We start from the raw sequence: 23,714 nt of genomic DNA, 5'->3' as shown, positions 1-23,714 counted from the left end.
GTGCACAACTTCTTCCCAATTTCCAATAAGCTGTTTAATGCCATGACGTTAGAAGTCACCTGGTTTCCACTTGAAGAAATAGTCCAGCTTAGCCTTCAGTTCCACAACACTATGGAGTGAAATGCCATGCAATACATTAGAGAGGGATTGAAACAGATGGAAATCTGAAGGCACCAATTCAGGCAAATACGGAGGATATGGCAGCACGTCCCAGCCAAACATTTGAATGGATACCTTGACAATATGAGGAAATAGTTGTGTTGTAGAACAACACCATGTCGCTGATTAGATCGTTTTTACTGGATATCATTGTTGGTTCATTGCATTTGTTGTAAGTAAATTTCCATATCCAATTTTTGGTTCTGAAATTTGTGCTGGATCATGCATATCTTTGAGGTCAAAATGGCAGTCTTTGAATCGCTTAAACCAATTTTGGGTGATCCTAAGAGGCATCACTTCTTTGCCATTCCAGTCACAAATCTCTCGAGCAGCTTCTGTGTCTTTGGCACCTAGAATAAATGCAGAAGGCAGGTGTTGAAAATGTTCTTGTGTGTCAACTTGACTCTCCATTTTAATATCCTTAAAAGAACAAAGTATAGCAGTATAAAAAACTAATCACACTGTTTTGTATAGCACATAATGCTCTGTCAAAGAACATAATAAACACTGCCAGAACATTTTATTTTCACACAACACTTTCAATTTTTAAAAAATAAAAAAATAAAAGCTTGTACTTACGGGCAAACCCAATATTCACTTTCCTTATGGTAGTACTAGAGACAATGGTGCTCTGTTAGGAAGGGACTTGGTTAATAAGCTAACTGGGCAAAGCAGTGTGTATGTGCCAGTCACTTTTATGGAACTGGCACAACAAGATGGGTGGAAGTGAAAAAATGGCAGAAAGGAGCTACAGTAGAGTCTCGATTATCCGACCTAAACCGGCCGCAGCAAGGTCAGATAAGCGGCAATGTCGGATAACACGGAAAATAATACAAAAAAAACATAAAAATTAAACTAAAGTAGGCCAAATGAGTTAAACATTTAATACAATACAAATCAAATTAGACTGAATAGATATTTACTGTGTGAAGAAGTTAGTAATCATCTTTTGTTTGCCTGCTGTTTGCCGTTTTTTTGCCACTAAATCACGTAGTCTCTTAAGAAGTAAAACCTCGGTAGACGATGTTTCCTCCAGTTGCTCTACATATTTTAAAGCAGTTTCTAAGGCCTTGTGTCCTCCGTTGTGAGAAATCTTGGACACACTTTCCTTCACTACATCCGCTTCTTCGTCTTCTTCTTTTCTGTTTTCCATGTTGACTATTTCTTCATCTGTCACTTCAAATTCTTCATCTTGGACAATCCATTCATTTATGTCATCTTCTGTGGCGTCAGCACATCCCAGAACTTTTCGTAAAAACGAAAGCAGGGTAGTATTTTCTGGTTTGGTCTGCTGCTGTAGATTTTCATCATCTGGAGAATTTTCTTGATTTTCCTGTAGCCAAATTTCCCAGGATTTTCAATTGTATTTGCTCCAACACTCTCCCAAGATTGGGCCACGTCAAAAGCTATGTCTTTCAAATTAATATGGCGTAAGTGCTCTAGCATGTCTTCTCCCTTGTCCATAGCATTAATTAAAGAGGAAAGCAAGTTTCTGCGGTAGTTTCTCTTTAGTGTCTCTAAAGTCCCTTGGTCCATAGGCTGACATAAGGATGTGACATTTGGAGGCAAAAACATGGCCTTTATATCTTGATCTTGAAGTTCATCTTCATTAGGATGACAAGTGGCATTGTCTAGAAGCAACAGTGCTTTTCGGGGCAAGTTGTTGGCTTTCAAAAACTTTTCAGTTTGTTGCCCGAACTCTTTAAAAAAATCATTCTTTAAAAATGTCTGAGCTCATCCAAGCAATTTTTTTTTTAATATTTCACCGCTAAAGCATTTTTAGATACATTTTTAAATGCTCTCGGTTTTTTTTTTTTTTTTTGGCTTACCTATCATAGACAGTTTCATTTTCAATTTTGCTGCGGCGTTACTGTATGCAAGAATTGTCACTCTTTCTTTGCTACGTTTGTAGCCTCGCGCTGCCTATTCGGCCTTTGATGCTAATGTTTTTTCTGGTAACATTTTGTAATTGAGACCAGTCTCGTCGCAGTTAAAAATTTGATTGCCTGTTAAGTTTTCCTTGTCCAATACCTCATGAAGTTTATTCCTAAACAATTGAACAGCTTCAAAATTTGCTGAAAGCTTTTCATCACAGACATTAAGTTGTCAAATTCCGTATCTTTTCTTCCATCTATCGAGCCAGCCTACACTCGATGTGAAATCAGGTTCACCTTCGTTTAGTTCGTTACGAAACTTTAAGGCTTTTTCCTGCAAAATTGGTCCCGACATGGGTACACCTTTATCTCTATGTTGAGTAAACCATAGGAACAAAGCTTCACTTACTTTTTCATAATCATGTTTTTTTTCGTGGTTTTCCGATCTTCCAAAACAGCTGAGGTTGCTCACTGAGAACACCACTTCTCAATTTCATTGCAGTTCCTTTTTCAGTCTCCAACTGTTGTTTTCCTGACATTATAATCTTGCGCCACTTTTAATAAAGTTTCACCATTGTCTATTCTTTTGAAAACTTTAAGTTTTTCTTCCATTGAAATGACCAGCTTTTTCCATTTTGAAGCCATCACCACAAATTTTTACAATAAACAAAGTGCAACACGTCCACTCCACTACAGATCTAAGTTAGCACTGAGGAGTGAGCAGTAGCAGATGGCTACAATGAACTGAGTATCAACAAACAACATGTTAGTCACTGACCTGTCGTCAGCTGGCGCATGGCTGGCGTGGTGAAAGGGTCAGATAACACAGAAGGTCAGATAACCGAAGATCGGGCAATGGAGACTCTACTGTATTTTGTTTGGACATGCCCATGATCACATCACAAATGAAGTTGCCTGATGTGATGGGGTATCAACAGGCACTGTCCAACATGTCTATAAGAAATGGTACACCACTTGTGGCCATATGACAAGTTGTAAGAACAGCGGTCATGATAGGATACTAACCATCAGGGACTGGCGACGAGTGTCACATCTTCTCAATGGTATTCAGTTTCAAAACACAGGAATTGTTGCTGGTAGTGTGTGCAGTTCCATCTCAACCGGTTTAGGAGTGAACACTGCGAAGAGAATAGAATGCAGTGGACATTAGGAGATGGGTTGCTCACAAAAGGCCATTATACTGATATTCACATACACAGATGGTCATAGTATTGTGTACACAAGGCATCAAAGGGTAGTGTATTAGTGGAGCTGTCATTTGTACTCACATGATTCATGTGAAAAGTTTTACAACATGATTATGGCCACATGATGGCAATTAACAAACCTTGAATGTCAAATGGTAAATGGAGGTAGACATATGGTACCTTTTATTTTGGAAATTGCTAGGGAGTCCAATATTCTGAGGTCCAAAGTGCCAGGAGTGTGTCAAGAATGCCAGATTTCAGCTTTACCACTCACCATGGATAACACAGTGGCTGACAGCCTTCACTCGACAACCAAGAGCAATGGCAGCTGTGTAGAGCTAACACACAAGCAACGCTGCATGAAGTAACCACAGAAATCAATGTGGGATATTGACAAATGTATACATTAGGACAGTGAGGTGAAATTTGGCATTAATGGGCTATGGCAGCAGATGACTGATGTGAGTGCCTTTGCTAACAGCACGTTGTCATCTGCATTGCCTTTCCTGGGATCGTGACCATATCGGTTGGATCCTTGATGACCGGAAAATGGGAGTGTGGTAAGATGAGTTCAGATTTCAGTTGGTAAGAGCGGATGGTAGGGATAGTGTGGCACACACCTCACGAAGCTATGGACTGAGATTATCAACAAGGCACTGTGCAGGCTGGTGGTGGAGGTTCCATAACGGTGCGGCCTGTTTTTTTTTTTTTTGAGTGGACTGGGTCTTCTCTTCCAAATGAACCAATTATTGACAGGAAATGGTTATGGTCTGCTACTTTGAGACCAGTTGCAGCCATTCATGCACTTCATGTTCCTAAACAATGATGGAATTTTTTAACGATGACAATGCCCTATGTCACTGGGCCACAATTGTTTGTGTTTGGTTTGAAGAACATTCTGGACAATTTGAGCAAATGATTTTCCCACCCAGATCACCTGACATGAATCCCACGAATATTTATGGGGCATAATTGAGAGGTCAGTTCGTGCACAAAATCCTACACTGGCATCACTTTCTCAGTTATGGACAGCTCCAGTATTTCTACAGGAGACTTACAGTGACTTGTTGAGTCCATGCTACATAAAGTTGCTATACTATGCCAGCCAAAAGGAGGCCTGACATGATATCAGGAGGTACCCCATGACTTTCGTCACCTCAGTGCGTGATGTAGACACTCCTGTCATGAAAGATGGCAGCAGCCATGGTCACAGGACTGCATGCATACATTCCTCGTTTGTTGAACATCCAGGTAACCTGTAGCACCTTGAGTGATCCATTAAATGACCCGATCCTAATGTCATAGAAAATGTCCATGATTATTTGGAACAGCGAATGAAACATAGCCGTCAGCTTCCCTGCAATTTGGTAGCTCTGTGGCAGGAATGACAGACCACAGCCCACAAGCAGAACGAGGTATGCCATTTAGCTGATGGGGGGCTGCCCCTCACCATTTGTTCTTGTAATTTTTTTATTTTATTTTTTAAATTTTTTACTCATATTTCCTTCCCTCCCAGAAAGGAGAGGGAATTTTGAGAATAGTTCATTTGATCCACTGTAGTCTAGCTGGTGTTGGGGGCGGGGATCCTAATTCGGAATAATATCTTGTCTCATGACACATTATTTTGGAACGCACACACTTCGGCAAGAGTGAAGTTGTTGCAGCAAAAGCTACAATATGGGCCTGTAGGAAACAACCTTGTTTAGTCATCAGTGGTTTGTGTGTTCTAGTCAGTGAGCTTCATCAGCCTACTTATCAGTGTGTTGAACTTTTTGCGATGAAAGTAAGCAACAGTTTTATACGTCTTTCTCTGAACCTGTAAGAATTTACTTCTCACTCATCAGCCAATAATAATAATAATAATAATAATAATAATAATAATAATAATAATATAAGAAAGTGTTATACTGTAACCATTCTTTCTCCCACATTTTCAGTACAGACATTTTTGTTTCTCTTTATATAGTTGTGAAGCTTCACTGGCTAAAATGAAACCTAGACCCAATAAAACAGGATCAAGTAGAAACCCCAACTTACAGGGCGAAAAGAGGCAGTTTCAGAATAGCTCAATTGAAAAATATTTTTTTTGTGCAATTCCTGAATATCATTGTTTGCCTTACTTGGAAAAGTGTTGTAGCCTTCCCACAGAAATACAACTTAGAGACACTAAGATTGTCTGAATTCTGAATTTTCTAAGTTGCTAAAAGAACTACATAAACAGAAAAATTTTAGAAACTGCAGTTGACATGTCAGCAAGCGATTTCAGAAATCCTGGTAAAGATTCAGAAACTGCAACAGAAATAAGTTTGGAAATATCTTGCTTTATAGCAGAAAGTCGCTAGTCATTTATGGACTGAGATTGTTGTAAATTGTTTCAAAATAGCTGCTAAAAAGATTTGCCCACAATCAGTTAAACATTTTGAGAACATTCAGCTAAATTGAATGACTGTGCAAAGGGAAGATACTGCAGTGTGTCAAATAAAAAGGATGCATTAAAAACTTGCTCAAAGAAATCTGCTTACTTTTCATTGGCTGTTGATGAATCAATTTACACCACCTCCACACCCCAGTTGTTACTGCTTGCACATGGTATAAACACGCATGAATTTTAAGTTTGCAAAGATTTTATTGGATTGAGTTTACTGTCAGGACAAACTAATAATAGTGATATGTTCATTGGAACAGTGTTTGAACATTGATTTAGATCTGACTAAGTTAACAGGTGTTAAGACTGACAAAGTGCCTTCCATGGTACAAATTAATTATGGATTTGTATCAGTACTAAAGCAGTATTTAGGAGTGCACAGTGATGATTTCGTGCAGTTACACCGTATAATCCACCAGGAGAGTTTGTGCAGCAGGTCATTAGATGTGGTTCCAACAATTAATTTCTTTTCATGAAGACATTGACAGCGAGTATACTGATATGATTTGATTTACACAAAAATAAAGATAGTGAAGTTGCAATAAAATGCTGAAGCAGTTTCTAAATTTAGTTGATCAGATCAGATAGAACAGAAATATCTCTGAATTAAATTAAGAAATAAGTGTTGGTTATTTGACTTAGCGTTTTTGACTGACTTAATTAATCATTTAAATATGTTAAATACAAGGCCAAAGTCGATTGATTATTCAACTTATGACCCTGTTACATCTTTTCAGTGTGAGTTAAATATGTTTCAAACCCAACTGAAGTCAGGCAGTTATGTCCATTTTCACAGTGACAAGAAAGTGCTGGAACAGTTAAAAGCCAGCTTTAAGACTACATACAATGAAAGAGTTGGTAACTCGATATCAACCTTCAAGACTTGTTTCACTGACTTTCACAACATTTTGCTATTGTTAGATTTGTTTAGCAACCATTTCCCATGAATATCAAATTTTATTAATCTGATAAGGGGCATGGCTGTTAGGAAAGGAGAGAGACTTTTAAGAACAGTGCACAAGGCATAATGTCAGGCAGATATCAGCAGCTGGGCCAGCACTCCGTATGAAGTCAGACTTGTTGACACTCTGCAGAGGAACTAACAGTGCTGAAATGGTTCGGCAAGGACATCACCCTTGGGCACCAAGGTGAGTAGCAGACACTTTGATACAGCCAAAATGTTTGAGAACCTGGGAGAATCTGTAGGAAGAACTTTAAAAGAGTATGGTGAAAACATCTCAATGGAAGAAACTCATCCAAAAATACCTGAAAAATCAGCACATAAATGGCCAGTGCAGGGGGCCAAGACAGTGATTACCATGAAGCAGCTAGGAGCAAGCAGCACAGCAACTGAGTTATAAGGGGCACTCACTGTAGAGTGACAGTTTGATGCTGATGCAGTAAAAAGTATGAGAAGTCCATACACATTAAAGGGAGGACAATTGAGTTTCCAATAAGTATCCAGCAACAGTTATTGTCTTGAGTTTTTTGACTGTTAGAAAAGAACAAACACTGTAGAGTTTGCCTCTATTAGTGCAACAAGTAATATTTGATATTTTCTATGTGTCAGAATTTAAAGAGAAACCAGTGCTGTCTCGTACTTGTCTCCCACTGTATTTAAACTATTTGATTGCATGTTGTCGGGAGATATTGCAAGCAGAGTGCTCATCTCTGATAGCGAAAGATAGAACACAGGAAATGGGAGTTGCTGGAAAGGACTAACACATAGAGTGGTAGGGTGTACTCATTGATTTGCAAAGATGTAAATCTACATCTATATCCACAAGCCACCATATGGTGTTGGCAGTCATTTCCATTTCTGTTCCACTTGTGAATAAAGAGCGCGAAAGAGGACTATTTGTATGCCTGCGTATCTTCATGGTCCTTATGCAAAATGTACGTTGACTGCAGTAGAACCATTCCATAGTCAGCCTCAAATATTGGCTCTCTAAATTTTCTCAAAAGTGCTGCTCAAAAAGAATGTTTCCTTCCCTCCAGTGATTCCCATTTGAGTTCCTGAAGCATCTCAACAATACTTGTGAGTTATTTGAGCTTATTAGTAATGAATCCAGCAGCCTCCCTCTGATTTGCTTCTGTCTTCATTTAATCCGACCTTATATGGATCCCAAATGCTCAAACAGTACTCAACAATGTGTCACAGTAGTGTCAGTAGCGTTCTTTTTGCAGTCTCCTTTACAAATGAACTGCACTTTCCTTAAATTCTCCCAGTTAACCGAAGTCGACCATCCATCTTCCTACTATCGTCCTCGCATATTCATTCCATTTCATATTGCTTTTCAGCAGTATGCATAGGTGTTTAATCGACATGGCTGTGTCAAGCAGCACACTAATAATATTGTATTTGAACATTATGGGTTTGTTTTTACTACTCATATGTATTAACTTAAATTTTTCTACACCTGCCATTTGTCACACTGACTAGAAATTTTGTCTAAGTCTTCTTGTATCCTGCTACAGTCACTCAACTTCGACACCTTCCCACACACCACAGCATCATCAGCAAAGAGTCACACACTGCTGCTTACCCTATCCATCAGATCCTTTACTTATATAGAAAATAACAGCCACTAAAGACACCTCTCCAAAGAAGGTTAAACTATTGGGAAATAAATTGTTCTTAAATCGAATACTTAAGTGTTTGCACCCTTATTCCCTTCCTACCAAGCCAACTACTACTCCTCTTCCTTCCAAAATCAGCTTTTCTAAGCATCTCGGGAGACTTTCTTCCTCTCAGGCCATTAAATGTAACTTAGTAGACTTCAGCCCACATTATCATCAATGTCCTGATTGCTCCACGCAGCCCATACCTCTGTCCAAAGCTGGTGATACTTATTTTCCCAAATGATTGTGGCCTGTGCTTACAACAACGTTGCAAACAGCTGATAGGGGGCATGCTCACTAAATGTAGTTGGCAAATTACAGTTTAGAACAGTATAATACAAAGTTAGAAATGTAGTAATTGATGGAAAGATATCAAGTAAAACAAAAGTGATTTCTGGCGTTCCCCAAGGTGTTATAGGACCTTTGCTGTTCCTTATCTATATAAATGATTTAGGAAACAATCTGAGCTGCCGTCTCAGGTTGTTTGCAGATGATGCTGTCATTAGTAGACAGTAGCATTCAAAGAAATGTGACTGACGCCCGAACAATGGGGACTTACGTGCATCGAGAATAGAAAATAGGGCATTGAGAATGGCTAGCCACTAGCCGAAATCTGGTTTTGCGTAATAAAATCTAAAAAAGACGACTGATTGCTGAGTGCATCCACTTTCTGAATGGAAGGTAACCTGATGATGAGTGGCAATTGTGACCCTAAATTACAAAAAATGTGAGGTCATCCACATGAGTGCTAAAAGGAATCCGTTAAACTGCGGTTACACGATAAATCAGTCAAATTTAAAGGATGTAAATTCAACTAAATACCTAGGAATTACTGTTAAGAACAACTTAAATTGGAAAGAACACATAGAAAATGTGGTGAAGGCTAACAAAAGACTGTGTTTTATTGGCAGGACACTCAGAAAATGTAACAGATCTACTAAAGAGACTGTCTACAGTACATTAGTTCGTCCTCTTTTAGAATACTGCTGCACAGTATGGGATCCTTACCAGATAGGATTGACAGAGTACATCAAGAAAGTTAAAATACAGGCAGCACGTTTTGTATTATCACGAAATATGGGGGAGAGTGTCACTTGAAATGATACAGGATTTGGGGTGGACATCATTAAAACAAAGGCATTTTTTATTGCGGCAGAATCTTCTCACAAAATTTCAATCATCAATTTGCTCCTCCAAATGTGAAAATATTGTGTTGATGCTAATGTACCGGGTGATCAAAAAGTCAGTATAAATTTGAAAACTGAATAAATCACGGAATAATGTAGATAGTGAGGTACAAATTGATACACACGCTTGGAATGACATGGGGTTTTATTAGAACCAAAAAAATACAAAAGTTCAAAAAATGGCAGACAGATGGCGCTTCATCTGATCAGAATAGCAATAATTAGCATAACAAAGTAAGACAAAGCAAAGATGATGTTCTTTACAGGAAATGCTCAATATGTCCACCATCATTCCTCAACAATAGCTTTTGTCAAGGAATAATGTTGTGAACAGCACTGTAAAGTATGTCTGGAGTTATGGTGAGGCATTGGCGTCGGATGTTATCTTTCAACATCCCAAGCGATGTCGTTTGATCACTAAGCACTTGTGACTTCAGGTAACCCCAAAGCCAATAATCGCACGGACTGAGATCTGGGGACCTGCGAGGCCAAGCAGGACGAAAGTGGCAGCTGAGCACACGATCATCACCAAACGACGAGCACAAGAGATCTTTCACGCGTCTAGCAATATGGAGTGGAGCACCATCCTGCATAAACATCATACGTTCCAGCAGGTGTTTATCAGCCAGGCTGGGGATGATGCGATTCTGTAACATATGGGTGTACCTCTCACCCATCACGGAAGCAGTTACAAAACCAGAATCACGCATTACCTCGAAGAAAAAGAGGCCCGATAACGGTAGATGTGGTAAAGCCAACCCATACTGTGACTTTCTCGTCGTGCAATGGAGTTTCCACGACAGTTCTAGGATTTGCGTTAGCCCAAATTCTGCAGTTGTGGGCGTTGACAGACCCTCGGAGTGTGAAATGAGCTTCATTGGTCCACAACATGTTGCTCAACCAATCGTCATCTTCCACCATCTTTTGACATGCCCACACAGCAAATGCCTCCACTTCACTAAATCGCCAGGTAACAGTTCATGATGCCGATGGATTTTGTACGGATAGCATCGGAGAGTACGCCTAACTGCCAACCAAATAGTGGTGTATGGAATGCCGGTGCAACGTGCGACTGCACAAGCGCTGACTTCCCCGTGCATACACGAATCCGCTACAGTCTCCATTTCTTCCTGAACTGTCTCAGCAGCATTACGTCTTGTGCTTGGTCGGCCACTACAGGGTCTATCGTCTAAACAACCCATGGCTTCGAACTTCGAAATCATTCTCACCACAGCTGCATTTGTCAACGGATCTTTACCCATTCGAATCCCCTTCCTATGGCGATAGGATTGTAACGCTGAACTAGCACATTCGCCATTCCGATAATACAGCTTCACTAAAAACGCCTTTTCAGGTAATGTCAACATGCTGCAACTGCTGGCGCATCTGATTCTCTCTCTCATTACAACTCCTTTTATGCACAATTGCCATACGCACCCACTGACGTTTTCCTGTCCAGCGCCATCTGTTGGACATTTTGTGAACTTTTTTTTTTTTCTCTCTCTCTAATAAAACCCATGCCATTCCAAGCATGTGTGTCAGTTTTTACCTCTATTTCGTGGTTTATTAAGTTTTCAAATTTATGTTGACTTTTTGATCACCCGGTGCATAGGGAGAAACAATCATCATAATAAAATAAGGGAAATCGGAGCTCACACGGAAAGATATTGGTGTTAGATTTTCCTTGCACTGTACGAGATTGGAATAACAGAGAATTATTGTGAAGAAGGCTTGATTAACCCTCTGCCAGGCACTTAAATGTGATTTGCAGATTATCCACATTGATATAGATGTATACAACTAAATTTAATATTTAAAATACAATTAAAAAGGAGCTAGAGTCAAAAGAGAAATAGTAGTTCAAATTCTGAAGGACAGCTGCAAATAAGTGTATGTACCATATGCATTACAACAATGTTAACTGACAGCAGCTTGTTAAATGATAAAAAAGTCAGAGGCACAGTGGGAATACCAAAAACAGATCTGAGGGACCGCTGGTGGCATGGGGCCAAGACACAGTTAAAATGGACAGAATGAGAAATAAAATTAATAAAAGCTCCAAGGCTAAGCAAAAGTACAATAATGACACCTACCTCTCAAATCATAGAAGTTAGTACCCAACCCATGTGACATGTACGATACAAAAATAAACAAATTGGAAGCAGTGTTTCAAAACACGATAAAAAGGTTGCAGGCACAACAGACTCGCAGAAACCAAAGTAAGAAAAATGTGGATGGCAGGGGGAGAAGCTGAGATCTAGTGGAATATAGGACCTACAACAACTTGTCATATAATAAAAAATAGGTGTTTGGAGTAAAATCACTCTGCTCATTAGAAAGTTTAGAGGGGTGGCATTTCCTATTCCCAAAAATCTCTCTCTTCCAAAAGATCCAGTAGATATCCTTTAGGGGCAGTATGTACATTTTTTACAACATATGCACATTCCTGCATTTAGACCAATCTGAAAATGATCAAATTTATCAAAACTGGTAATTGAATAAACAAATACAAGTGGTGTTCAATAAGTAATGCAACACATTTGTTTTTTCCCAGTCAAGTTTGGTTGTAAAATTTGTTGTGGGTTGTTGTAAAATATTCCTGCTACAGCCCCTGTGGTTTCACGAAGCTCAGATGGGTGGCGTCACTATATGTCACCTTCAAGATGGCATCTGTTATGGATGTGCATTCCAAGCAGAGAGCTGTTGTTGAGTTTCTTTTGGTGGTAAACAAGAGCACCACAGATATGTTCATAGGCACTTGCAGAATGTCTAGAAAGACTTGGCAGTGAACAAAAGCATGGTGAGTTGTTGGGCGAGGCATCTGTCACCGCAACAAAGTTGCAAAAACCTGACTGATCTCTCGCGTTCCAACCAGCTTTCGGATTTCTGTCTATTAGGCCCAATGAAGGATGCCCTTTGCACGAAACAGTATGTGGATGATGGGGAGGTTTTTGTGCAGCAAGATGTTGGCTCCGATGTCGACGAGTAGAGGGGTACCATGTGGGCATACAGGCCCTACCAGTAAGGTGGTGTAAAGCCATTGCATTGAATGGAGATTATGTTGAAAAATAGGGTTTTGTAGCCAAAAGAATGGGGAATAATATGGTGTACTGGAATACTGAATATAACTAACATGTTTTTAGAAAAAAAAGTGTTGCGTTACTTATTAAATGCCCCTCGTATCTGCAATAAGTCAATTGTGGCATTAACAAAATTACATAAATTGGGATTGCTGTCAGCTTCACAGTGACTGTCATCCCTCATCAGTGTGCTTATTTTGCTGCTGTCCATCTCGTTAATGCCAAATGCCCCATTATTGATATACCTTGCATGCTTCTGTTATTTACTGCAGATGCTATTGAAACAGTGATGCATGTTTATCAGCAAGGATAATACTGTCCAGATATGTGGGGGGGTCATGATTTTCAAGCAGATAAAATCAACCATTGTATTTTCCGTATTGGAGTTAGAAAATGTGTGGGAACACTACTCATACCATGAACCACAAAATGTTCAAAGAGTGGTTAACTAAATATCTGTAATATTATATCTGTCACCTCCAATAATCGTTTTGTGGTTAAACTACAATAATTGTTTTTTGCAGCCACACTCACATTAGAAGATATTTCGTAATTCATAATACATTCCAATTTTAAGGCATAAAGATCTGATCATTTATTCACCTCTTTTGTGCTAGTTTGCACACCAAAACTTCTTTTTTTCTGCCCCATTACTTTTATTACTTCACCATTAAAGTTTTGCGTTGTGGTATATTTTGCATAAGGCCGAAACTACAAGATCATACCTTAAATTTTTGATACACAATATACCCCTGTCAGAATTCAGTTACGTTCACTCTTTGCATGGTGTAACCTTGTGTACAGGTGATGTTTAAAGGCTTCTATATAGAATACAACGGAGATTGCCTCTACAGATGCATGTGGATTGTTGAAACCAAACAGTCTGATGTGCACTAGGAGACTAATATGTCAAATCTTAATCTGCTGTCTCTATCAAAACTAGGATCAGTATTGATAAACCTCATTATTCACCTTTAATGTGTTGTAACAAAGTTTTTAGGCCTACAATGATACTTCCAGTTTAAATTACTTTGTTTCAGTTAGTCATTTCACAGTGTCCATTTTCTTGTTAAATCTCATTCATAGGTATGTAATACCTATTTGTGGGGGGATTTTACTTCTCTGAAACTGATTAAACTACTATACTATGAACTGTATATAGTTTCTTGTGGATTAATTAGACTTCATTGTGAGTTGTTTAACATTTCCTCATTGGTGATTTACACTATGCAGAAGAGGGTCATAAATATTTCGTGATGTTTAAATGGTACTATCTTGAATGTATTTTCTACTACGTTCGCTGCACCAATTTTTTTAATCACAGAGGAGTGTCTAATCTTGCAGATACTTCTTGTTTCACACATCACTAAATTTGCATCTAGATTTCAGACAATTATGAAATACACTGACAAGTAAGAAAATAGTTTGCTTGGTAATTTTGCAGAGAAAAATGTGAAGCAAATTAACAATGAACAGAAGAGAAATCATGGCATATAACATTTCTGTTTGGCATATATTTTCCGCATTTAGGCAAAAAAAGTGAGGCAATTTAATCCCATAATATAAAATTTTGATATTGTGTACTGTTGCAGGGTCCCGGCTGAATCAGACTGAGAAAGGAATAATACCCCGTTCATTTGATCAGATATTTAGTCACATTGCTCGTTCCTCAAATATGGAATATTTAGTCCGATCCTCATATTTGGAAATCTATCAAGAAGAAATAAGGTATGTGTACATAATGTACACTATAATTTGTCTGGTACTTAACATAATTTTTAAGCTTGCTTGCTAAATGGCCTGTTGCTTAAAATGGAGTGCAACTTACTCAGTTTATATTCATAAACTGTTTCATAATGGAGCACTTAGCCATTTCCAACAAACTTTAAGCATAATTTCAAATGTTTTCTAAACTTTTTCTCACTTTTGTGCTTAAAGGCATATATTTAACATGGTAACTTATTTCTAAAGTAATCAGATGTTTGAAGCTGTTCTATACATGGCAGTCAGGTTTGGTGGTTTACTGGTGTAACAACTGAGCTACCAATGCACACTGATTTCATTATTGTTCAGTGAATATAATTTTTTTTGTGGGGCCTATACACCATTGTCATGTTTTACCATGTAGCCTTTCTTTTGTTCTTTTTTAATTGTGCTAAGAACTTGAATTTTTTATCAGTTTATCGTTTATCATTTTCAGAGATCTCTTGAACAAGAATCCAGAAAAGAAACATGAGTTGAGAGAAGGGGCAGAAGGTGTTTATGTGCAAGATCTTTCGTCGTATATATGTAGAAATGTTAAAGAAATTGAAAGAATTATGACACGTGGAAACCAAAATAGGAGTATTGGGTGAGTTTTTGGAATATTTTCATGCACCAGCAAACTCTAATGGAGAAGATCTCAACTGTAACAGTAACTATGTTACTGTGTTAGTTTGTATGGTAATGAGCTGTATCATACTTGGATCATTTTGTTAATTTTGGAGTTGGTGATCTAAAGATGGTCATGTTTGACTTAAACCAGTTACCAAAACAAATAAACTTTAGGTGTGATCTAGATTGATTGTTTTTGTTATACCCATTATTAGTTTGATTTAATATTATGGTAACAGTTATGTAATGATTTTGTGGTTTCTTTCTACTGTTACATTGCCTTTGTGGTAGAATCAGGTATTATATCACTTCTTAATCTTCATAAATTTATATAGTGACTTGACATGAAATTAGTTCCTTTGGCAGTCGTGATAGCCTATAGTCTATACAAAAGCACTACTTAATGATTAGCAAAAGCTTTGGTAACAGGTTCTTGTGTAATATTAATTAAATAAACCATGAATAAAAATCCAGAAGTTGCATCAAGATCTACTGTTTGATATGATTTGGATAAGGTTTGCAAATGAGTTTTGTATGATGCATATTGGACACACATTTCCCAGGACCAATGTGCACATATGTCTCATTCCGAAACATTTGCACAATGCCCACCTCTACTTGGTTACAGGGTGATGCTGGGTGTTTTGCTTACCTTTGCTACATACTTGTACGGTATCATGGCACTGATGGGTAATTCATTGACCTAGTGACTTCAGTACTGCTAGACAATTCTTGTGTGATGTCTTGTAGTACACATCCATCCAGTGTCATAAATTGTGGCAACATGAAGTAGTTTTAGCAGTCATTGTCAATTTTATGAACATTTCTGAATCAGTATGAGCAATTCATCTGCTCGTAAAATTCAGACTTTTCTACCTCATTCATCAGAGTTTTGGTGGTGATTTACCTTTTCATTTTGTATAATGTAATATTATTCACTGAATTTCAATAACCTACACATTAATTGACTGCAAAGAGTTTTTAAATATTTAGTAGCCAAGAAGTAGTAGCATGATCGGTAATCATTGTGCTTTTTCTGCTGTTACCACATTAATAACGAAGTTTTATATTCTGGTTGCCATAGAAGAGATATTCCCTTTGTTAACAATTTTGTAACAGTTTTGGTTGCAGTTGTGTTATCTTTAACAAAATAAAGTAATAATTAGACATGTTCTACACCCATGAGAATCATCTAATTTTTGGGTCTATGGAACGAAAACTGAATCTAATCAATTAATCTTAAAAAAATATTGCAACTCCTAAATATTTTTAGAAGTAGGAAAGTGTTCCAAGGCACTTTTTTAGTTGAGGGACTGGATTTACTCCTCCAAACGTAATAATGTGAGCAAGATACATGATGTAGGACTCAGCAAATCTGCATTTATCCAATTCTAAACTTTTGCTTGATGTTCTGAATACACTCCAGTAAACAAACTACACTAGTGTGTTCAGTTAACATTAATGAATAATTAACTGTTTCATCTGAATATGCCAAACACATGCAGAGAGAGAGAGAGAGAGAGAGAGAGAGAGAGAGAGAGAGAGAGAGAGAGAGAGAGAGAGAGAGGGAGGGGGGGGGGGGGGGGAGGGAGGGAGAGACTTGACATAATCCCAATTTGCACTGACGAGAATTGTGAGTTGAAAAAAATGTAGAAAGCCTGGAATTAATGAAAGGTAAGTGTGGCTTGTGTTATATCTCCATTTAATTTCTTCTTCTTCTTCTTCTTTCTTTTTTTGTCAGAATTTATGATAAAAGAACACTAAAATATGATGGTGTTTATAGTGTTGTGATTGCGTAGTGAGTAAATGATTTACCGTGTAGGTTTTACTGGTTACACATGTAAAGTTAAATCTTTTACATTGTGAAAAATTTGTAAATTTCTAGGGCTGCGATCAGGCTCACATGTTCAGATATTTTCAGTAAATATTTGATATTTCTGGATTCTTTTCCTAGATACTAAGAAATAGTACCACCACTAGTTGTTATAAACAGCTTTATTTGAAGCTACATGTTTCGATTTTCCAACATTCATGTTATAGCACTTCACTTCTTTTTGAAAGGCACAGTGCGTAATGCATAAGATACCAATATTATAATAGTGAAAGTAACTCTTGTCTTTCACCTTTCCATGGCATGGAGATAGCTTGAAACTGAGGAGGAACATAGGCTACTTAAAAAGAATTAATCAGTAGGTATAGGTGATAATAGTTGATAACTGTGAATCAGGGCAGCAAAAAATTTGTTGACAATACACTTTTTTATGATACACTATGCAAGCAGTAAGAGCTACATCAGATTGGAAAGCACAAAACTGTAGATCCCAAAAAGATCTGCACAAAACTCCACAAGAGCATATCTTTCATGGTTCACCCATAATCATAATTTCTACCTTTTGATTGCACCTCGCACAGTGAATCTGAAAGACATTACAAAATGATCATGGATTAACCATAAAAGATAAATGTACATTCTCGCAGAATTTTTTTGTAGATATTTCTGAGATCTATATTGTAGTATGTCATTGCATTATGTACCACATATTGATTAGGCAGTATTTTGCTGCCAGCAAACTTCTTACTGTATATGACAGATGACCTGGAAATGGCTGAACAAACTTTCATTAAACATATGACAAGACAATTCTGATTAAACTAGCCTTCAAATAAATGAAAAAAATCTGAATTGGAATTGATGCATTCCTGTCTGAGCTTTGAAGCCGTAGACATACTATAACACCTATGTTCGTATGTTGTGCCAAATATGACGTTAATGTACAATAAGTATTACCTTCTGGGAGGAATTTTGAAATGTTTGACCATGAGTTAACCTAATGAACAGAGGGCATTGAACATGAATTTCGTGACCATGACAATCAATAGAAAGCTGAAAGACTTTACCTTAGGAAATAATGAAAGAAGTGAAAGTGTTTTATGAATGAAATAATGAACAGTCACCAGCCTAATTAGGCATAATAATTTGGAACATTAATCTCAAAGAATTTAAATATAATTTAGCGAAAGGCGGTTTCATTCTTTCTCTCTTGGTAAAGTGCAAGTTATCATTTGCATAAATTGGCAATAATAGAAAGATAATTAGCAACTTCCTGGCAGATTAAAACTGTGTGCCCGACCGAGACTCGAACTCGGGACATTTGCCTTTCGCGGGCAAGTGCTCTACCAACTGAGCTACCGAAGCACGACTCACGTCCGGTACCCACAGCTTTACTTCTGCCAGTATCTCGTCTCCTACCTTCCAAACTTTACAGAAGCTCTTCTGCGAACCATGCAGAACTAGCACTCCTGAAAGAAAGGATATAGCAGAGACATGGCTTAGCCACAGCCTGGGGGATGTTTCCAGAATGAGATTTTCACTCTGCAGCGGAGTGTGCGCTGATATGAAACTTCCTGGCAGATTAAAACTGTGTGCCCGACCGAGACTCGAACTCGGGACATTTGCCTTTCGCGGGCAAGTGCTCTACCAACTGAGCTACCGAAGCACGACTCACGTCCGGTACCCACAGCTTTACTTCTGCCAGTATCTCGTCTCCTACCTTCCAAAATTTACAGAAGCTCTTCTGCGAACCATGCAGAACTAGCACTCCTGAAAGAAAGGATATAGCGGAGACATGGCTTAGCCACAGCCTGGGGGATGTTTCTGCATGGTTCGCAGAAGAGCTTCTGTAAAGTTTGGAAGGTAGGAGACGAGATACTGGCAGAAGTAAAGCTGTGGGTACCGGACGTGAGTCGTGCTTCGGTAGCTCAGTTGGTAGAGCACTTGCCCGCGAAAGGCAAATGTCCCGAGTTCGAGTCTCGGTCGGGCACACAGTTTTAATCTGCCAGGAAGTTTCATATCAGCGCACACTCCGCTGCAGAGTGAAAATCTCATTCTGGAAACATCCCCCAGGCTGTGGCTAAGCCATGTCTCCGCTATATCCTTTCTTTCAGGAGTGCTAGTTCTGCATGGTTCGCAGAAGAGCTTCTGTAAAGTTTGGAAGGTAGGAGACGAGATACTGGCAGAAGTAAAGCTGTGGGTACCGGACGTGAGTCGTGCTTCGGTAGCTCAGTTGGTAGAGCACTTGCCCGCGAAAGGCAAATGTCCCGAGTTCGAGTCTCGGTCGGGCACACAGTTTTAATCTGCCAGGAAGTTTCATATCAGCGCACACTCCGCTGCAGAGTGAAAATCTCATTCTGGAGATAATTAGCACTTTACTCCTATTGATAATAATCACCAGCTCAACCATTAACCAATTCAGCACCAAAGGGTTATCAAAGACCTCATGAGACTAAATGAAGTATTACAAGAGTCCTGGTTTAACTAACACACACACACCACAAATGCAGATAGATAACACTGTACAAACACATTTTTTTTTACGCTCTCTCATTTATGGAAATACCTCAGATTTCTTTAGCAAAACAATCTTTAGTTTAACTTTCTCATAATAGAAAAGAATATAGTGGGGGCCCATAAACAGTCACTTCCCTTATAAGCAAACTATGCACACATTCCTTAAACAATTTGCATCACACTAATACTGATTTCTAACCCCACTTGAAATTATTTATCTTTCAATGCTTTGTAGCAATTTACACTAACAATATTCTTAATTAACTTCAAGTTAAAGGTAAAGTTAAGTTTCAAGTAGGTTCAAAATTGTGTGACTCTTTCATTACTTGTGAAGCAAGTTATTTTAACAAACAACATTTATGCCCTTTAGCACTAAAACTTTGGCACATTCAAAGTAGAAACAATTAAAAGCAAAATAAAGTTTTTTATAAGTTCCAAATTAAGTGCCTCTCTCTTTACCTGTGAAATAAGTAATTTAACTAGCAACATTTATATGCTTTAACACTGAAACTTAGGCACATTCAAATAGAAACAAGTTAGTGCTTCTTCATAAACAAGATACTCTGTCTTTAGCATGTTTAGGATAGGACCCTGCTTGGTTTCATGAACAGGATAGTTTCAAAGTTCAAACACAAATTTCTTATCATTGAAATTATTATTGAAAAACACTCACATCAATATACTAGTCCATACTGTGATACATATCTGAACTCCTGCAGTTGGTGGAGCAGTGGCACAATAGTGGTGGCAAGCAAGTGGCGGCTAAGTGGTCCCATGCTCTTGAAGTTGTATGCTCTTTATAAATTCTTCTTGGCCACATATTTCCCTCATTTCAGAACCATTCCATGGTAATGAGCACCATACGACAGCCAAAGTCACATCCGAGGCAATTTCAACATCAATTGCCTCCCAAATGCCTCACTTGGCACCCGCGTTGTTAACAGTACAATGTCTAGCCACGGACTGCGTAATGTGCTCTCTCTCTCTCTCTCTCTCTCTCTCTCTCTCTCTCTCTCTCTCGCTGCCGCCCAGATTGACCACCAGATCCACCTTTTCCCACGTGCAAAGCCCCTTCTGTAGCGGAGGGGGTTCCCTACACCTTTTCCTTCCTTACAATACAACTTCCCTAAGTATGAACCAGTTTTCTACATACAATTTATCTTTTATAAACAGACATATTTTATAAAGTTTTCTACATACAATTTATCTTTTATAAACAGACATATTTTATAAAGTTTCATTATTTTTAAACATTATTAAGTTTTTGCAACACACACATCACAAACTTCCACTTCCCTCTGACAATTCAAAGATCTTACTCAGTAAAGAACAACTACTTCGTAGTTACATACACATAATTACATTGTATAAACTACTTACAATCGATACCGATGTTACAATACACATACATTAAACTTTGACTGCGTGTGATGGGACACCGGAAGAGAAGGTGCATATCATGAGCTGTGCTGCTCTGGTATTCACTCATCATAAGAATACTACTGATACACAAATGAAGCCAGTGGTAAAAGCTAATTGAACATATAAATAGACAAACAATATTAATAATCAATGGAGAACTTTCAGAAACGCTTATAGGTGGCTCTCTGTTTACGTAGCAATGTACAGCTATGCTTTGAACAGACCCAATTTTCAGACATAGTCTGTAGAAGAGTATTAAAGTCTGTTGGTGTTAATACCTTTTCTTGCTCATTTGTTAAATGAAATGTCATTAAGACTCCCTACAACTGAGTTAAAAAATCTGACATCTACAAAAATTGCTTTCGCAATTCTTTAGTGATAAAGATGTAGAGCATGTTTTGCAAAATGCTGAACCATACAATGATGATCTCCCATGTTTTGTAGCTGTGAAGAGAGAGATGCAAATTTTTCAACACATGGACGAAAATATGAAAAAGTTTCCATTAGAGTCCAATAAAAGAGCAATGACACTGCCATATATTAGTCTTCTGTTAGTTATTGTGCACATTTCCTACAACAACCTGTACTGCAGAGGAATCTTTCTCAACCTTACACCATCTGAAGACATATTTTCGCAGCAAGATGAAGGAAGATCCTTTAAATGGATTGTCACTGATGCATATCCATCAAGGTATTGCATCTATGATGAATGCTGAGGAAGTTTTGGATATCTTATGCAGGAAACAGAAGAGGAAACTTTCATAGTATCATATATAACAATGACTGTAATAAAATTATATTACTTATATGTGTACCATATGCAGTAATTACTGTAATAAAATTAATTTGTAATGTGTAATGTACAGTACCTGGTCCGAGCTGCCAGAGATGGCCTTCGTGTGTGTGAACTGTGCTTGCTTGTGTGAACAAATGTGTGTTTCCTTTCTGATGGAGGCTGTGACTGAAAGCTAATTTGTAAGTGTCTTTTAGTTGTGCCTGTCTGCAGCTTAATGTGTCATCTTTATGGTAAGTAGCAGTCTAGCTTTTCCTTACATTGTTGACAATATATATACAGGATGATTCAGCTGTCCCTACCTACAGATTTTCTGCAACACCTTCAGATACTATGCGTAAGATTTTCGTATTCTCTCACTTGCTGTGTGCAAAACTATTTGTCCTGCTGAAAAAATGAACAGGGCCTTTATGTAGGAAATTTAATGTGGTTAACTTTTGTACTGGGATATGCTTTCTTTAGAGACCATAGTTTTTGAGTTACTCAAGAAAAATGCATTTGAAGATCGCTTTTGTATATTTTTCTTGAATAATTTGAAAACTATGGCCTCTAGTGAAAATATATCCCAATACAAAATTTAACTACATTACCTTTCCTACAAAAAGGTCATGTTCTTTTTTTCCTGTAGGACTAATAGTTCGCGCATAGAGAGAGAGAGTGTATGAAAACCTTGCACATGGTATTTGGAAGCACTGCACTGGTTGCATAAAACCAAGAATGGGGCATCTGAATAACCTATATATATATATATATATATATATATATATATATAATATATATATATATATATTGTGTGTGTGTGTGTGTGTGTGTGTGTGTGTGTGTGTTCATTTTAAAATTAAACTCACAAAGCATAAAAGAACATGTTTACCCTCCTAATCCTAGTGCCCCCCCCCCCCCCCCTGCACCGAAAAACTCTGTATCCACTCTATGTATATATATGGCATAAGTGTGATTTTTTTTTATTTTTTTATTTTTATTTATTTTTGTATACATAGGCAAGTTTTTCCTAGCCTTAAGAAAATCTTTATGTCTTACTGGTCAGAAATCTACTTATATTCTGTCTGAAATACCTGCTTCTTTTGCTCAGTCCATATTCTTCAGTCTAATTTTTGCAACTCTAAAAGTGCAGTGGTTCAGTTCTTATCCATGGGAATGATAGAGATTCTGTCTGTTGCAGTACTACTAATATGAATGAAAGAAGTTCTCGATCACATGCCATTTTCATGATTACGGTAGAGATGGGTCCAACTGTTGATAGCTGTCAGAAGATGGTCAAAGTTGGAAAATTGAATCTGGTAGATCTTGCAGGAAGTGAGAAACAGTGTAAAACTGGAACAAAGGTAAAATCTCTTTCTCTGTATTTTTCAAACACACGTTTTGAATATTTCATATAACATTGTTACAATACACTGCAGTAGTACTCCATCATTCATTGTATCTTTTAGCTTAGACAACATTCCAGCACTATTTCACCACTTAATATTACAGTGGGTTTGTTGGAGGATGACACACTTTGAAGAGATTCAGATTAATGTAAGAGCTACTATGTAGTTGGAATATGTGTTCTGATACATCAGGCATAATTGTTTACTGAATCTCCTACTGCAGATAAAAATGCTGATTGATTTCCCAGGCTGTTTGGGAATGACTTGTGTCTGCTAGGAATGAGTATCATAAATTGAACTTTGCATTTTCTATAAGTGTTTATTAGCAATTCCAGCATCTGAAACCATTTAGAGCCATATTTTTACTCCAATTGCTGAAATTTCATGAGAATTAATGTAAATCTTATATTTTCTCATTCAGAAAAAAGGTCCACAAAGTTATAGTCAACACCTTTGTAATGGGCATAAACCCCTGGTTTATGGGTTTTTATCTTGAATGAGAGGATGAACCAGGTGCTTGTGATGCACTTATAACAGTATACTGCATTTTAGTTGCTTGTAATTTATTTCCCAATAGGAGGGTGAATCTACAATTACCTCAGTTTTAGATTATTGGAAGAGAGTAGCACAGCTATAAAAATTTTTTGAAGTAAAAGGTCTATACAGTGTCTGACAAAAGAAAGTGGAGCAACCAGAAGTGGAAGAGAAAGCAAAATGAAACTTCACAAGTTGAAAGGGTATGTGATATTATTTTAATGATTAGAAATTGAGTCAAATTTCCAAAGAATTTGGCAGTACAAGGCCATTTGTCAGTATTACATTGCATCCCTTCTGG

General features: G+C 37.8%; 1 protein-coding gene across 1 annotated transcript in view; it reads left to right on the top strand.

Annotated features, from left to right (window-relative positions):
- Positions 1-23,714, top strand: part of LOC124721424 (kinesin-like protein KIF3B) — a 153,247-nt gene that overhangs the window by 38,789 nt on the left and 90,744 nt on the right. The window contains exons 6-8 of the mRNA XM_047246399.1: positions 14,148-14,283; positions 14,756-14,905; positions 22,672-22,834. Coding sequence (XP_047102355.1) covers positions 14,148-14,283; positions 14,756-14,905; positions 22,672-22,834 — 449 coding nt within the window. The remainder of the gene's footprint in view (positions 1-14,147; positions 14,284-14,755; positions 14,906-22,671; positions 22,835-23,714) is intronic.

This window comes from Schistocerca piceifrons, chromosome X, assembly GCF_021461385.2.
Source record: "Schistocerca piceifrons isolate TAMUIC-IGC-003096 chromosome X, iqSchPice1.1, whole genome shotgun sequence".
Classification (NCBI taxonomy): domain Eukaryota; kingdom Metazoa; phylum Arthropoda; class Insecta; order Orthoptera; family Acrididae; genus Schistocerca; species Schistocerca piceifrons.
This window is presented reverse-complemented; position numbering and strand designations above follow the sequence as displayed.